At 40.4% G+C, this 17119-nt stretch overlaps 1 protein-coding gene across 2 annotated transcripts in view; it reads right to left on the bottom strand.

Annotated features, from left to right (window-relative positions):
- Positions 1-523: 523 nt before the first annotated feature.
- Positions 524-17119, bottom strand: part of SPON1 (spondin 1) — a 1249069-nt gene continuing 1232473 nt past the window's right edge. Inside the window, exon 16 of one of the 2 annotated variants that reach the window (XM_078680877.1) lies at positions 524-4519. In XM_078680877.1, the coding sequence (XP_078537003.1) occupies positions 4356-4519 (164 nt within the window). In that variant the 3' untranslated portion in view covers positions 524-4355. The remainder of the gene's footprint in view (positions 4520-17119) is intronic. The other variant, XM_078680876.1, reaches the window with a different exon arrangement.

Below are 17119 nucleotides of genomic sequence, written 5' to 3'. Positions count from 1 at the left end.
TTGATTTTGCTGCCTACTTGGGACTTAGAATATTTCTTATTTTGCACTACTCTGTAATGCTTGCTGAGAACCTTCATGACAATCACTTTATGCACTTGCATTTAGCAAATCTGTGCTGCACCTTTTGAGATTTATAAATCGTATTAATTTATTTTGCTGTTCTAGAACAGAATTACTGAGTGGGCCCTTACTTAATTGACTGTAGTTCTGATATGTTGGGAGGTGCCTTACCTCGAGGATACAGTGTCTTACAAAATTGAGGTTTAACACCTTCTCGGATTCATCTACCTGTGAGTGATCTGTTGAGGTAATATTTTGAGGTGTTGATTTTTGAGGTTTCCCCCGCCCGCTGTTGCAAAGGGACTCTGATTTTAATTTAGGAAACACTGTTATCGTCAACGTACAAAGTTACACTATTTCTGTGCTGTTTCAATGTCACTCATCACGTTTTAACTCAAAATGGTGAAACAAGTCTGCCTGTTCAAGTTAGTTGGAGATAAAGATTCCAAACCATAAATAACCATAATATGGAGATGTCTTTATTCTAAAACAAAATATAAACGACAATTTTTCGCATCAGCACAAGACTTTAGTAAGAAATTTATTTTTGACAGCATTTTCAAAAGATCAGTGACAAAGAAATATACAACTAAAACATTATTATCTGTTTACTGGACAAAAGGTAGGTTATAGTTCAATCTAATACTTGTCAGAGTGAAAGAGCAAGTATGTTGGCTAAAATCACAGGCAAATTGAAAACTGTAGTACATGGCCAATAAAGGGCTTATAGAAAATACACAACTTACAATTTTGTACCTTGCATTGTCAGGAGCATGGGTCATATTTAAACTAGATATCAACTCAACATATGATTGATGCAATTCTATTGAACTAACAATGTAGGAAAAGTATATTTGTATGTGCTGTTGCAATAATTGTGAACTCGCAAGAGTCTGATTAATTATTAAATTAATTCTTTATGCATTTCTTATCATGATTAAAATACAACCCAAAAAGGTTGATAGGAAATATGTTCATATCTGTTGGGAACAATGGAAATATATATAAGCAGTGTTGATTCATTAGGTGTATATGAAGTTTCTGACAGCTGCATATTTGGAGGAGCTCCTCAAAAGACAGTTTCAGGTTGGGCTAGCACCCCTTTATCTTATTATTTAGAATCAAGACTGACAATAAGAAATAAATCAATTTCCAAAATCACTGCTACTTCTGATATATTTGTATGCATGTATATAATGATGCATTTCAGTTACTTCAGATAGAAAGCTATCTGTCATATTTTTGTGGGTGCACTCACACATCACAGATCAAAGGAAGCACATCCTACTGCAAAATATAAACATTAAGGATGACCAGAATCTAATTAATGCAGCAATAGGCCAACAGGCTGCCAGCAATCGATGTGATTTACACTAAAAAACAATAGTAAAGGCTACAGCCGTAGTCCATAAAAAATGAAAATGCATACAAGAACAATATATGCTTGAGAGTATATTCTCAGTGCCTGTGCATGAAGAACTAAGAGACTTGGAAGTGGTGCACAATGAAATCAACGTAACCAAAGTCAAAACATTCGAAAATATTAAATAATGTAGTCCCGAAAACAGGAACGACTTCAGAGACATAATTACTTATGTTTGTCTCTGCATTATATCTTCCGGTCTTCAACTGTATGGGTTATAAGATAGTCTATGTCATGTCTTATTAGTAAATCTGAAATGTATAGGAGCAGTTGACCAAAGATATGTGTTACTATTATAAATTATGCAAAAGCCTGTCAAAACTAGTTTTGGGGCATAATGCAACAGTGATACATGTAGTAACAGATACCATGCTACATCAAGACATCATCATTTACACTAAAGCTCTGATGACAGTGACATGAAATAAAAATGCTTGCAAATAATACTTGATATTAAAGAAATATAGAGACCACCTCAATCGGAAATGGATCCTAGAACTGTACACAGTTGCAAATTATTGAGATGAATATTTGTCATAGTATACTAACGCACATATGGCATTTGGTGATGCAATTTGAAATTGTTTAGATTTTTTTTTATAAAAGAGAATCTTTTAATATCATATCGCCAGAATAAATACTGATAAAGAAGGTGCTGTATTGCTCTGAATATGAAAATTGGCTGATTCCAAGTTGGGGAGCTTGGAATGAGACATCATGAAATATTGGAGGTAGGGATTGGATTACTGCATGTTTTGCCTTTTCACAACCTCTTTTGCCCACAAACGTTTACCAGCTTTTCCAAGACAAATTGTCATGGGGTATAGGGAGTGCAATACATTCACACTACTTGTATTACAAATTAATGGGAAAACTTCTGTTAGCACCAAATACGGCTTACTAGAACACTAATAAAAGATAGCCCCAACAACCTTTTGCCCATAAAGGTAAAAAGAGAATTTTTGCATTAAAAGCTGATATGAGCACAGCACCAAGCTGCTATTGGATAGTGGTGTGCCACGCCACTGATAATCTTTGCAAAAGAGACATTAGCACAGGAAGATCACTAACAACCCTTCGGATTCTGTGGACAGTCAGATACTATAAAACAAACAAAGTAGTACAACCTAGCTTACTGCCTGAGTGGCTATCTTTCATTCACTGTGGTATTTCTATATAGGTGTCTGTGTCAGGTATATTTATGGGATGATGTCAGTTGGAGGGATGGGAATAGAACATTTGCAATGGAAATAGTATTTGAATGAATACTTTCCTACAATGTATCTGCATAACAAACGTAGTGCTGAATATGCATCACACTTTAGGCTCCATAATTCTAGCAATTTTCATGGCACTGTCTACAATTCCACTTTAACTGGGTAAGTTTATCAAACTTTGATTGTGTTAAGATCTGTAAGTTATTGGGAAGCAGAATCCATTTCTTAGACTAACTCACATGCAAACTCTCACTACTTTCACACACCCCATTGAAATATTGAAAATAAATGTGGCATGAAGATGTTCATTTTCTACCTATACATTTTAACCTTTGTCTTCACATTACAGGATTAAAGTGTAGAGTGAACATATTTACACATAGCTAATTGAATCAATTTGAAAATTACAAAGTTTCAGTATTTATTCTTAAATACAGAAGGAATGTCAAATATGAAATTGGTGCATGTTGTTTTAAAATAAAAGAACACAGTGGTCTACAAACATTGGAGGAAGCATGAACTGAAAGGTCAACACATCTTATAGGAATACATGACTTTAGAAGGCTTTGTGTGGATGCTGTTTTTTGGAAGGAAGAAAGGGTAATCTAAGAGTGACAACACAGTAATCTAAATCACACACACACATACCCTGAATAATTTCTAACAGCCCAAATGTGTACAAAGCTTTTTGAAGACAATTAATATTTGATCACCTTCCTGCCTGAGTTGAACAGTAATCACTCAACCGGAAATCAACAGAAGTAGATTTCCTTTATTCAATGTTGTCTTTGTGTATTTTGTTCCATATTTCTAAACTCAGTATATAAGATTGAGATGCAATAAGCAATGTGTTCCAGTATTTATAATATATACAGTTTGACATGTGACTAAACCTATTGTGTGAACTGTGGTGGCCCTGTGCAACCCCCTTTTCAGTAGAAACTCTTGGAGGAAATGTTCCTGTTTGATACAAATACTGTTGCAGTACTTGACATTTCATTCAAGTCTGGCACATAACCCATCTAACTCTTGTTCTAGATTGGAAATATGTAGATATTTGCATGCTAGTGTCAATCCAAGAATTCACCAAGGCTCAGGAAACAGCATCATACTACAATAAATCTGTTTACATTGGAACATTTTATTTCGTAAAACTACTTTAATACTGCCTAATAAAATAGAATTTTATGGGGAGTTGTGACATTTTAATTTCAATGCATCATTTGCTAACCATGGTTTGCTACATGTACTGCTTGTAAATTGAAGATACTGTAGATTATATCCCATGTAAAATCTGATGAATATTTTGTGATTTTGTGCATGCATTTCACGATCTTTCTCATAATACTAACTTTCACAAGTGTACATCATTTTAGAGCTAACTATGGTTTATTCTGCTACACGCTAGTACATTTCTAAAAATGTTGATGCAGTTCAAGGTTTTTTGAGGACTGTTACAGCCCCAGACAGTTATTCGCAGCAAGTCGTATATTGCATTTGTGAACAAGTGTATAAAATATAGTTCTTGCCCCTGCAAGACTAGCAAGCCAAACACATTGCAAAAGTGCTGGCCCTTGTATACAATCTATAATTTAAAAAAAACATCAAATGAGATTTTTCATTAAAGAGTGCATCAGGTCACGTTGATGGAATTATTAACATGGATGAACATGGCATGCCCTGATTTCTTTCTTGTCCTTGCAGCTTGTAAATTGTGAACTTTTAAACTTTTTCTTCACTGTCATGAAGCGCTCTTGAATTCCACCTCCACACAATTTGGTGCATTCTGTCCATGCAGTCCATGGTTTCATTTTACAACCTAAAAATAAAAAATCGTATTTTATTTCACTTTCTGGATTGAAGTATATACATAAATATACAGAAACGAATTTAGCCCACGAAAATACACATATCATCCACATCAGAAAGCTCGCTTTTGAATTTTTTGTGACAAGTCTACAAGCATTCTAAAGAGAAATAAATGTAAATAGCCTTTGGAATCTACTCGCGTTACAACCTCCATAATATATATTGAGTATGGTATTTAGAAATTGGGGTGACAACAGACACAATAAATAATAGGTTTCTCCGGGTCAGAAAGGTATATTGTAAAATTAGGTATTCAAAAATCAAAACATAGGATATAAAGAACTGCTTAGCATTTACTCATCTAGGTGTATGTGTTTAGGTTGCATTTGCCGCATGTTGCTATTTGTTGTATTTGGATTAGACACCCATATGCACTCAGACAATGCACAGTTGTATGCTCCCATGCACAGACGCACACACACATACACACACACACACACACACACACAAACATACAAACAAGCAGACACAGTTACACACATTCACTTGGAGAAGAAGTGCATGCTATAAAAACATTTGTTGGTATTGTAGCTCAAAATGCATTAGGTTAAATATGTTCTATAAGCAGGATCTTTTCAATAATGCAAACTACTGTTATTATATTTCCCACTCCTGAACTGAATGAAGATTTTAGTTAATCCTTTAATTATAGAGGCATTTCTGTGCTGTTTAGTGTAGCACGACTACCATGGAGACAAGATTAATTGCAAGTTCCTTAATAGTAACATCCCGCTATTCTGTTACTTTTCGTATCTGTAACCAAACTAGCATTGAAGAGCACCTTTTGAAAAGTTGCTGGTGGGATTAAAAGATTAAGCTTGAGTAAGTGCACTCAATTCTCTCATTTATTTGGAAATGTCTGTTAAATTCTTATTGTTAATGGTTAGCATCTACAGTGGTAATCAGAAGCTGAGACACCATTACATGTAAAGGATAGGCTATTAAAATAACTGTTTCATATGTCAGCATCTTGTAGACAACAAACAACTCATTGTTAATTCTTATGTGATGTAAAGATTTACAATAAGTCTATTGGTTCATTGTGTGTTCTTTCATAGAATGATTTGAATTGTGGGTCTGTTATTGTGATTTCCTGGGCCCTTTATACAAGCTGTGTTCTTGAAAATCTGCTAGAATCAATATCCTTGTGTACAACATATTCTGGTGGATTATTGGCTACTCAACAAAGTTGGTGATGAGTGGGAGTCTACCTACTAGACCTGTAATTCCTACTTTATTTGCTGCTGTGTTCTGTGTACAAGTATTATGAGGTACTGTGTATCTTGAAATTTTGGAGCCCAAGGATTGTGCGTTCTCACTATCATGTTACTGATTGCACTGTGGTGTGTTCTGCACAACTTTAGCGTGCTTCAATAGTTATGTCTCCGAAGCAGTGTCAAAGCCGCACAGAGGGCAGAAAGCGAGCAAGGATTCAGCACACTCGACTTACTTGTGTGCTTCATACGCGCCTCCTCACACAATTGGAGAATGTTTTGGATCGCGATCGCAGGGCTAGCACTCCACTCAGCTGCACAGCAAAGTGCACACTTGAACGTATTCTGCTGCTATCAGCACAACATAATGCTGCTCGAATTTCAATTCATTTTCAACAGAAGAACTGCGAGCACCTGAAAACTGTCTTTTCTCCTCTTCGCTTCCTCCAAAATCTTTCACTCGTTGGTTTCCGATTGGAGGACGCCCCTGAACATAGGTCACAGCGCCACCTGTTGGTCATCGACCACAGTGATTGGCACACTGCACTTGAAATCCCTCTTCTGTTTGGTACTCTTAAATTGAATGTGTCTGCCTGCAACACTAACTACTGATTCCAATGATCAGCACACTTTTATTTCAAGTACACATTATTGTACACTGTTTTTTCTCAGTATCTACTCAAGTGCCATTCTGTTCTTCTCTATTGTCTTTAGTAGTATTTATTTTTCTTTTCAGAGTATATCTATACATATAATTATGCAGTCTCTCAGCTCCTAATCCATTTTTACAAGATCAAAGTGAACCTCCTTTAAATTGGAGGTTATGGTTTAGATAGTTTAAAGTTCATATGGGTGCCATTGATGATATGAAATTTAAAACAGATTGCAAACGTAGTTTACTATATTATTATTTAGGGGTTGATGGTTAGAATATGTTCAATCATCTACCAGAGTATGCAGGACAGGAGTGTTGGTCTTGGCCCTTTTTGCAGGGACATCCCTGAACTTTTTGCCTTCCTCCTGTATTTTGTCTGACCTGTTTCTGTTGGTTTTATTACTCGGGGCACTTAACCACTGCTGATCAGTGCTAAAGTGCATATGCTCTCCCTATTGTAAATTGATGTATGGATTAGTGATTCAATGATTGGCTGATTTGGTTTACAGGTCAGACCCTAGTACAGTGCACTGAGTGTGTCCAGGGCTTGTAAACCAAATGCTGCTAGTGAGCTTGCAGCACTGGTTGTGCCACCTACAGAAGCAGCCTGTAAAAGTATGTCTCAGGTCTGCCATCATTGCAGAGCCTGTGTGCAGTCTAGTACTGCCATGTTGACTGGGCACGTGCACCCACTTGCCAGTCCCTAAACCTTCCCTTTTCTTCATATCAGACACCCCTATGGTAGGCCCAAGGGCAGGATGCATTGTAAGTTTAAGGAAGGACAAGCTCTGATGTGTGTTGCATGTCCTAACAGTCAATTACAGCCATTTTTGTTTTTCACTATTGCAAGGCTACCTATTCCCATAGGCCAAAATGGGCAGTTTGATTATTACATCTTATAATCCTAACTGACTCAGGGAACTTGGTAGAAATTTAAGTTTAGTATGCCTGAACTCAGAATGATAAAATACATCTTTTAGTGAAGTTGGTTTTAACATTCTGGGTTTGAAAATACCACTTTTTGAAAGTAGGTATTTTCTTGTCTAACTATCCAAGCCTGCCTCTGTTAGGTTGTGTATTCCTTGTCTGGAGTTTGAGTGACAGGGTCTGGGGGATTCCAGGAGACAGGGTGAGTCAGCCCAGTGGTGAATAGAGAGATCTGCATCTAGATGGGAAGGAGGAGTTGCACCTGGGACCTGAATAGAACTGTGCCTTCCCTCCACAATGCTGGCTCCACCTCCTGTGGTGAGTCTGATGTCTCTGCCCTGCACTGTGAAAAACAAGAAGGAGTCATGTCAACAGAGTGCTCCAGGACAGACCCACCCTGGATTGGACTAGGCAAAGGCCTCTCTGTCTTCAGAGAACAAAGAAAAACTGTGTATAAAAGAGGGGACCCAGACCCCAGAGAATTAGATCACTTTGGACAAAAAGAAGAAACCTTTGCTGAGGAGTGGTACCAGAGAGACTGAGGAGAGACCATCCCTAAGCTGAAGTGCTGCTTGGGGGATTGGCCTGCAGTGGTTGCCTGACTGCCTAAGAAAGGAGAGAGGAACTTTGTGTACTTTCATCAACTTGTAAGGATCTCCAAGGGCTTGAGAAAAGAGCTTGCCTCCTGCTGAAGTTTCAGGGACAACACCCTTTACCCACCAGCTCCCCAAGAGTTCTTTGGAAGTGTCTGCAGTTGTGCTGGACTTTTTGAGGAACTGCGCATCACAAGGAGCTGGAAGTGTAACTCACAAGCAAGGAGCGTGACGCTGAACTCCCGCTGTCGCTTCACAACACGAGAGCGTCTCGCATAGCCAGAGAAGAGGATTGACGTTGCAGCAGACGCGGCTGCATCACCGGTACGTGTGTTGCAGGACCTGTCGCGGCCTCCAAGAACCGTTGAGTCATCACAGGTACCCGGAAGTGCCTCGCATCGCCGGAGAAGAGGATTGACGTCACAGCAGACACCGTCCCATCACCGTGAAGCGTGTCGCCAGGCCTGTCGCAGCTCACATCATTGTTGAAGCACCGCACTTCGCCGGAGAAGAAGATTGACGCCGCAGCAGACGCCGCCGCATCACCGGGAAGCGTGTCGCAGGGCCTGTCACGGTCTGCATTGTATCACACCAAGAAGAAGACGACATCTTAATTTCTTTGCACCAAATCTTCATCTCATCTTGGCGTTGCTCGCCACATCGCCACGGAAACGCAGTAAGAAACCGACATATCACCTCCCCTCCCAGAGAAAAATGGACGCATCACCGTCCCCTACGCAGCAGTAGGGAACCGACGCACCACCATTCTTGCATGTGAGGAATTGACGCCTCACCTTCCCAGCAACACTTTTGTTGTATTGCGTTTTGCATTTTCAGGTACATTGACCCAAAGTGTCACATTTTACATCCAAGAGAGAACTAAGCTAATCCCTCCATTTTAAGTACAGTATTGTGGATTTTTGCTGTTGTGTTCTTGTGTTAAATCTAAATCTAAATATAAAAGATACTTATTTTTAATATACAACTGGTGTTGAGTCCATCTACAGTGTTGTCACTTGATTAGTGTATGTGTTCATAAATGCTTTACACACTGCCTCTGAGATAAGCCTGTCTGCTCGTGCTAAGCTACCAAGCAGGTGAGCAGGAGTTATTTTAGGAATGTACCCCCTTATCCTGACTACACGCAAGGGTCCCTATTTGTCACAGGTACCTACCTATGCCAACTAGAGACCCCCAAATCTAACATTTGATTATTATGATTATGATGAATTTGAGGTGGCTGTCAAGCAGTTGGAAACTCACTTTGAAGGGAAAGTAAACGTTGTGGCACATTGTCACAAATTTTGTACACATGTACAGGCTCCCAATTAATTTTTTGATTCATATGTGACAGTGTTGAAAGTGCTTGCAGCGTATTGTGAGTTGAGGCTTTCACCGCTCAATTAATATGTGATCAAATTGCATCAATATTTCACTATAAGAAGATACGACAAAGGTTACGATCTTGTAAAAACAGTCCCTTGATGAGATCATTGACAGCACAAAGAGTATAGAAGTTTCTTTGGAAGATTTTAATCAGTTAGAGTCAGATAATATGCAGTCCTATTTAGCAAAGGTTAATTCGCAAGCTATTTTTCACAATAAGCTGTAAGTAAAGCAAGGTTCTAGTATTAATACCATTTAATAAACTACTTATGTGTTTTAGGAGTGAATCCACATCACATTTATTTAATTTTAAAATCGGCCTGCTCCTACACAAGAGTGTTGGAAGTGCAAGACAACTGGCCATTTTGGGAAGGTATGTAGAGAGGGTAAGCATGTAGGGAACAGAAGTGTAGAAGACAAAATGTTGAAAGTTTAAGGGGATATTGACAGAAGAGTAGAAGAGTGAGTTATTTCTGTAGATTGTATTGAGGTTGGTTGTGTACACAGCAGTAAGAGATACAGCAACCCACACATTCCCATTGTGATTGATGGCATTCAATTGCTTTACTACTAGATTCTTGTTCAAAAATTACAATAATTTCTTTAGAAAAATACAATGAACACTGGTCTGTCAAAAAGTTATTTTCTCCTGATGTCATCACCATCATATATGAATGTACCAGGATTGGTTAAGCAGTTATCACTTTGGAGACCAATACTATCAAGGGGACGTTTATGTAGCTTACAAGGGCATTAATGTCTTGGGTTGGTGGCACCAGGCTTATTTAAATCTAATGATCAGACCTGGCCCAAAGCAGCTGGTTACTCATATCAGCGCTGTCACAGAACAAAAGTAATGGAAAGAGGCATTCAAAAATGTATTCCATGATAAAGTGGGCAAGATTAAAAAACTTTGTTCATACTATCAAAGTCAAAGGGAACAGTGTTTCAGTCAAACAAAATTGTGCAAGTCCCTTATGGTATAAGAAAGAAGTTATTGTTGATTTTTATAGAAGATGCAGGATAATGAGATAATTGAGCACGTTGATTCCATTTTATGGGATTTGTGTTGATTTAAAATTACTTAACATGAAAATTTGGGTGGAAAATGTTCCTCTTCCACATATTAACGACTTGATTAACGCCATGGGCCTGTCTAAATGGTTTTCAAAGCTGAATCTTAGAGAAGCTTGTCATCAAGTAGTGCTAGACAAGCAGTCTCCTCATCTCAAAGCCTTTGTCACGCCTGGTGGTGTGTTCCTGTTTTTTTGTTTGCGATTTAGACTGGCCTCAGCCGCACCAGTATTTCAAAAATTAATGACAAGAATGTTTGAGAACATGTCCAATGTGGTAATATATCAAGATGATATATTGATTTTTGTCAATACGATACAGGAGCATGACAAGTGTGTTGATGAGGTTTTGTGCATTTTGGAGAGCAATGGTGTAACCATCAGAGAGGACAAATGTGTCTTTCGTGTAAATGAAGTAGAAAACCTAGGGTATGTTTTGACTTCTGAAGGTGTTAAACACAAGCGAATACAGGCAGGACGTTGGTCTCTTGGTGAATCAATCCAAAACCTATGTTATGAAATGTGGGAGGAACACTGCTAACTGTTGACCCATTAAAATACACAGCGCAACAATTGGTTTTACTAATACTTTTTCCTATTTGTGGATTTTATTTGACAAAGAGGGCTTATGGAACAAGGCTATTTCCAATAGGAAACTACAATTTAGTAAAGCTTGTATGGCCCTCAGACAGTTTGTTAGGCGTTTGGGTTCTAATCCACCAGAGTTGATGATGTTGATTTACAAAGTGAAATCTATCAATGTTGCACTTTATGGGGCAGGTGTGTGGGGACACAAGAAATGTAGTGACATACAACGGATAGAGATTGAGTTCTTTAAGTATCTCCTTGCTACCCCAAAAGTGTTCCAGTTTATGTATACCATGCGAAACTTGGAGTCCCATTCCTTACGGACCTAATAATGCTACAGCCCATTCTACTCTGGCATAAAGTATGAACGTCTGAACACACTGATATAAATCCTGCTATACTTAGGGATTGGCTCATTTCAAGCTTACACTGACATATGCCGTAGCTTGTCTATATAAAACGTTGCTGCAATGATCTAGGTCACCCTGAGTATTTCAATAAGCCTGAAACACTTTTCCTGATCATTAGGAAATTCTTAAAAAACAAAGTCATGACACACATAGAAAATCTTAGACTGACAATTGAAACTTCCAAACCCAGCGTTCTGAAATATCTAATAATTTTAACCACCTTGACATGCAATCCAATCTTAAAGCAGTTTTAAATGCTGCAACATTGGCTTGTTCAAACTCGTTTAAGACTGGACACCTTTCATCGACTGGTTAGCTTCCTGAACATGAATGACTGGCCTATAACTTTATCTAACTGTCCCTGTGATGATGCGAGGCACAGGATTCTATGCATGTGGAGCTTTTTTGTAGTTTTATAACAATCAGAGGAAGCAATATATTATACCAATCATAAGACCTCTTCACTTTACGCAATGTCGACCTGCATATCAATACCTACAATCTTTGCCTTCTTCGGAGGTCTGCTGTAGTGTGGCATCCTTTTTATGGGCTGTTTTTTGTGCCAGAAAGACTATTCTCCTAACTCTTCAACAGTAAAGGGATACAGGGTGCAAACAGATTATGGTCTTAGGATAAGCACCATATGTACTTGTTAGCTTCGGTATCTTTATGCCCCTATATCTGAAAAAGATATACACATGTCTGTTAAGGTAGGTGGGGAGTGCATGGCAGACCCAATATTATGATTTTGTCCTCCCTCTTAACTCTGGCTTTGCCTAATTTTAGTTAACCATGTTATATGGATGGTGTGCTCATGATTTTTTTCACTGGATGTATTATGAACTCAGGGAAATAATTCAATTGGATGTGATCATTATTTTTTATCTATTTTCAATTCCCAACTATTGCACACCAGTATGATGCGCTATTGTTATTTGATTTTAAAATCTGTTTTATTCTGAGTTTTATTGTATATCTATGCACATATTCTGAATTGCTGCTATGAATTGTATTTGTTATGTTTTTTACATACTTCTTTTATGAATGGTTAATCGCCTCTGAATAAAGCTATTGAACTGAACTGAGATCGACATTGGCTCCGCTAGGGGCTTCTCTTAACTCTGCTGCAAGGCTATTCACAGGATCCAAAAGATAAAACCGCATCACTCATGATCTACAGTCTCTAAATTGTCTCTGACATGAGGCAAAGATTGATCTTAAAACGTCCTGCATGCCCTGTAAAACCCTACACTTCAACATCCTGAGGTACCTAGCACAAAAACTGGAATTATCTGGGGCAGTAGATCTTCTAGAAGCTCTAGCACCTTACTGCTGAATCCACAGAAATTCCATAAAAAGAATTCCCAGAAATTGCCCAGACAATTTGGAACTCCCTCCCCCTGAAATCAGACTGAACCCCTCAACCACCACATTTAAAAAGGAAGTCAAAGTGCTACTAATGAACACATGTTTACTTTAGAGCTCTCGTACTCTACTTGCAGGCCCCATTTGGAATCCTTTCATATACACTAATAAAGTATTGGACTGCTATTTTCTTGTATATTGAGTGGGTGGCATGGATGCTGCGGCAGTCTAGTGCTTGGATGTTGGACACTACATCTTGTTTTGCTCCTGATTATGTTATATTTTGTACTGTTTCTTTCTTTTTTACTACTTGTAAAGCAATCTGATATCCTCTTGGGTCATGTTTTCGCTATATAAAACTTCTAACTAAACAAATAAAATAAATCTAACAATCTGCACTGACATGAATGTGTAGCGTAAATGATTGAGGGAGGATGATGTTTTGAGCAAAGTTGTAAAGTTGGTGAAATCAGGATAGCCGATAGAAAACTATCTAAAAACATCTTTGCAAATCTTACAGCAAAGTGCGAAATGAGTTACTGTTGGAATGTGATTTTTTGGTAAGAGGTGAAAAGTTAGTGCCAGCAGAATGTTTTCATGAACAACTTTTAGTGAAGGCGCATGCAAGGAATCTTGTTATGAGTGCCACTAAGTGATTGATACTTGCTACTTTCCCCTGAGGCAGAAGCCGGGGGCGTCTCTCCTATTTTCCTCATAATTGTCAGTTCTACTGTGAATAGCGCGATTTTAAGACTGTATAATATTTTAACCGGTGCATTTTTATTTATGCTATTTACCTACCTTGCTGCCCCTCTTGGACGAGACTAACATCGCTCCAAGGCTCTTAGGCTCCTGACACTTAGCTCTCCCTCCCGGCGCTGCCGAGTGAAGCGCTGACGCCGGGGTCAGAGGGCTCATCCGCCATCTTAGGGGGAGGCAGGGTAGCGCTCCAGCTCGTGGACGCCTCCCACCCTCCTCCAGAATGGATATAAAGAAGGGGACTTCCCGTCCGCGCAGCGGGCGCGCCGATGTCGCGCCGAAGGCGCGCCTAAGGCAAGCCCGTCTGCGCCCGTCCGCGCCTGGCCCGCGCCCAGCGCCGGTCCCCCTGTTACTCTGTCTACAAAGATCATCTGGTCGAGTTCTCAGCTCCATCAGATTAGACAAGGCACTTGCTTCCCAGTTCTCTGTTGCTGCCCACTTAGCCTAGAGAGTCTTCCTTTTAATTGCCAATGTTGCGAGTTTACTCTCACCCCAGGTGTCTAACCGCCGCCCTCAATTTTTGAAATTTTCTAAAGCCCAGAGTTGTCCCCTGATGTTAAAGGCTGCACTACTCAATTGCCGCTCCCTGCATCGTCACGCTAGCGAGATATGGTTAGCACTTGACACCTATGCCTGGGACTTTTTATTTCTCACGGAAACCTGGCTTAAAGACACTTCCAAACCCGATATACACTTGGCCACCCCCTCCGGATATCGATTGGTGGGTATCAACCGTGATAATGCTAAAACTGGAGGTGGTCTAGCCATCATTTTAAAATCACACCTTAAATTAACTGTCAAGAAACTTATCAATATTGGGATTATTGAAGCCTTGTACTTTACGATCTCGGATTCAGCCACCACTCTTTTGGCTGGCATCTTGGTATATAACCCCCCCAATGCGTCAACGTCCTCTTTGGCTGATCTGCTGCACATGGATTTTTCTCTCAGACATGCTTCTTTCATTGTACTAGGAGATTTCAACTTACATGCGGATAACCCTTCCTGTTCTCATGCGTCTCATTTAATTGAGACCTTGCAAGGACTAACTTTATCCCAATTAATTCAGGGCCCAACGCATGTAGCAGGTCATACTCTTGACCTGATATTCTCTAATCACCCTGGTATTACTACTCTCCCTGCACTTCCCCTCACTTGGTCGGACCATTTCCTTCTCCCCTTTGATCTCTCCGTCCCTTTATTTCCCCTTTCCTTTACCCAGCATGGGGAAACAGGAAGAAAATGGCACAAAGTTACTTGCGACACGGTTGCTCCGTGCTTTTCCTATCAGTTTGATCCCTTTGCTAAGGACCTTAATGAGGAAGTGTCGAAATACAACTCCGCTCTTCTAGCCGCGATTGACGTCATCTCCCCTTTACACCCTATCTCCTCCACTAGATCTAGACCCTCTGCCCCCTGGTTTTCCCCCGCGTTGAGAGAGGAAAAGAGCAGCTGTAAACAACTAGAACGTAAATGGCGGAAGATTTATGATTCTGAGTCTAAAGCTATCTACAAGTTTGCTCTGAACAAATTTCAAAAATTGAAACGGTCCACGATGAGAGATTTTTACAAGCAGCAAATTAAGAATGCTAAGAATTCCACAAAAACCCTTTTTAAGATAGTGAAGGACTTTGTTAACCCGCCCGCCATGGCATCTCAGAGCTCTCCTAGCCAGGCTCTCTGCAATGGCCTGTCGGATTTCTTCCAAGATAAAATTATTAAATTATCCTCCTCATTTGAGCCAGTCCTTCCCGCCCTCTCGATCAATGATATTGACTCTCAGAAATGTGTGCTGAATTCTTTTAAAGAGCTTACTCCAGAGATTGCCACAAAGTTATTTATCCAAGGCAAATCTGGATCCCCGCTTGATCCAGCTCCTGCCAAAGTGATGGGCAATTTGGCCCCGATTTTGCTCAGTCCTCTCCTTTCCATTTGGAATTCCTCGCTTCGCTCGGGTCAATTTCCCATGGCATGGAAACAGGCAATGCTAGTCCCTATCCTAAAAAAACCTGATGCAGACCCCTCACAATTCTGCAACTACCGCCCGATTTCCCTTCTGCCAAAGCCAGCTAAAATCCTGGAGAAGGCGGCTCAGAAGCAACTGGCAGACTATTTTGAAGCCAACCGGCTGGTACATGACTCGCAGTCGGGGTTTAGAACCGGCTACAGTACTGAGACGGCACTCCTAGAGGTATCAGAGACTATTCGTGAGTGTGTGGACAGGGGCGAGGAGGCCATGTTGGTCCTCCTCGACCTGTCCGCCGCTTTCGATACTGTGTCCCACGAAATACTACTGAGCCGGTTAGGACAGTTGGGAATGTGCTGACTTGGATCAGATCGTTTCTCACAGGGCGGACTCAGAAGGTATTTCTTCGGCCCTTTGAATCTGAGGGTAAGCCTCTTTTTTGCGGGGTGCCTCAGGGCTCGGCTCTCAGCCCTCTATTTTTTAATGCCTATTTAGGCCCGTTGGCTACAGTTGTTGAATCCTGGGGGGTCAGAGTGATCTCTTACGCTGATGATACTCAGCTGGTGTTCTCATTTAGAGATCACTCTGACCCCAATTTCACCAATTTCCGCCACTGCCTCAGTAATATCAGCTCCTGGATGGCGTCGAACCACCTAGTATTGAATACAGATAAAACTGAGGTTTTATTTTTTAACCAAAAAGATCCACTGCCTGCTATTCAGTGGTGGCCAACGGTACTAAATCCCCCTCCGGTTCCAGTTCAAACAGCCAGTAACTTAGGCTTCCAATTCGACAATGCTTTGTCCTGTCAATCTCAGATTAACAAGGTTACATCTGCTTGTTTCGGCAAATTACGCATGATCAGGAAGATCTTCCCTTATCTCCCGCTGGATTCCCGCAAGACCATTGTTCATGCCCTGATTACGTCGCATTTTGATTATGCCAACAGTCTTTATGCTGGCGCTCCCCTTTACCAAATCGAACGTTTGCAAATTGTGAAAAATGCTGCTGCGAGGCTGATTGGCAATATCCCTTTCCGTCATTCGGTTGCCTCTTACCGGAAAAAACTTCACTGGCTTCCCATTGCCCGCCGCATTCAGTTCAAAGCTCTGATCCTGGCCTTCCGCGCTCTCAATGGGCTAGGCCCGGGATATTTGCGAAAGAGACTTAAACTATCTCAGTCCGTTAGATCGTTGCGATCAAACAGCCTACGCCTCCTGGTGGTTCCCAGATTCCGTCGTGCCAGGAGTGGGGGCAGAGCTTTCGGAGTAGTTACAGCTAAACTCTGGAACAGCCTCCCACTGGATCTTAGGTTCATTGATTCGGAGTCTCTGTTCCGAAGCAAACTCAAAACTTGGTTGTTTACTATTCCCTAGTAGCCCTTCTCTGTTAGCTCGTAATCTGCAGCGCCGAGACACCCCCGACGGGGGGTAGCTGTGCGCTTTATAAGCTTCTTAAATAAATAAATAAATAAATAAAGGAAGGATTTCTGGTGGCCAGGAGTGGGAGCGGATGTAGATACAATGGTGAGGAGTTGAGTGCAGTGATATTACAGCAACAAGCACTTTGTAACTGCTGTGCCCATGTCTGTACCTATTGCTACTCTGGATAAAG

Source organism: Lissotriton helveticus, chromosome 3_1, assembly GCF_964261635.1.
Source record: "Lissotriton helveticus chromosome 3_1, aLisHel1.1, whole genome shotgun sequence".
NCBI lineage: Eukaryota > Metazoa > Chordata > Amphibia > Caudata > Salamandridae > Lissotriton > Lissotriton helveticus.
This window is presented reverse-complemented; position numbering and strand designations above follow the sequence as displayed.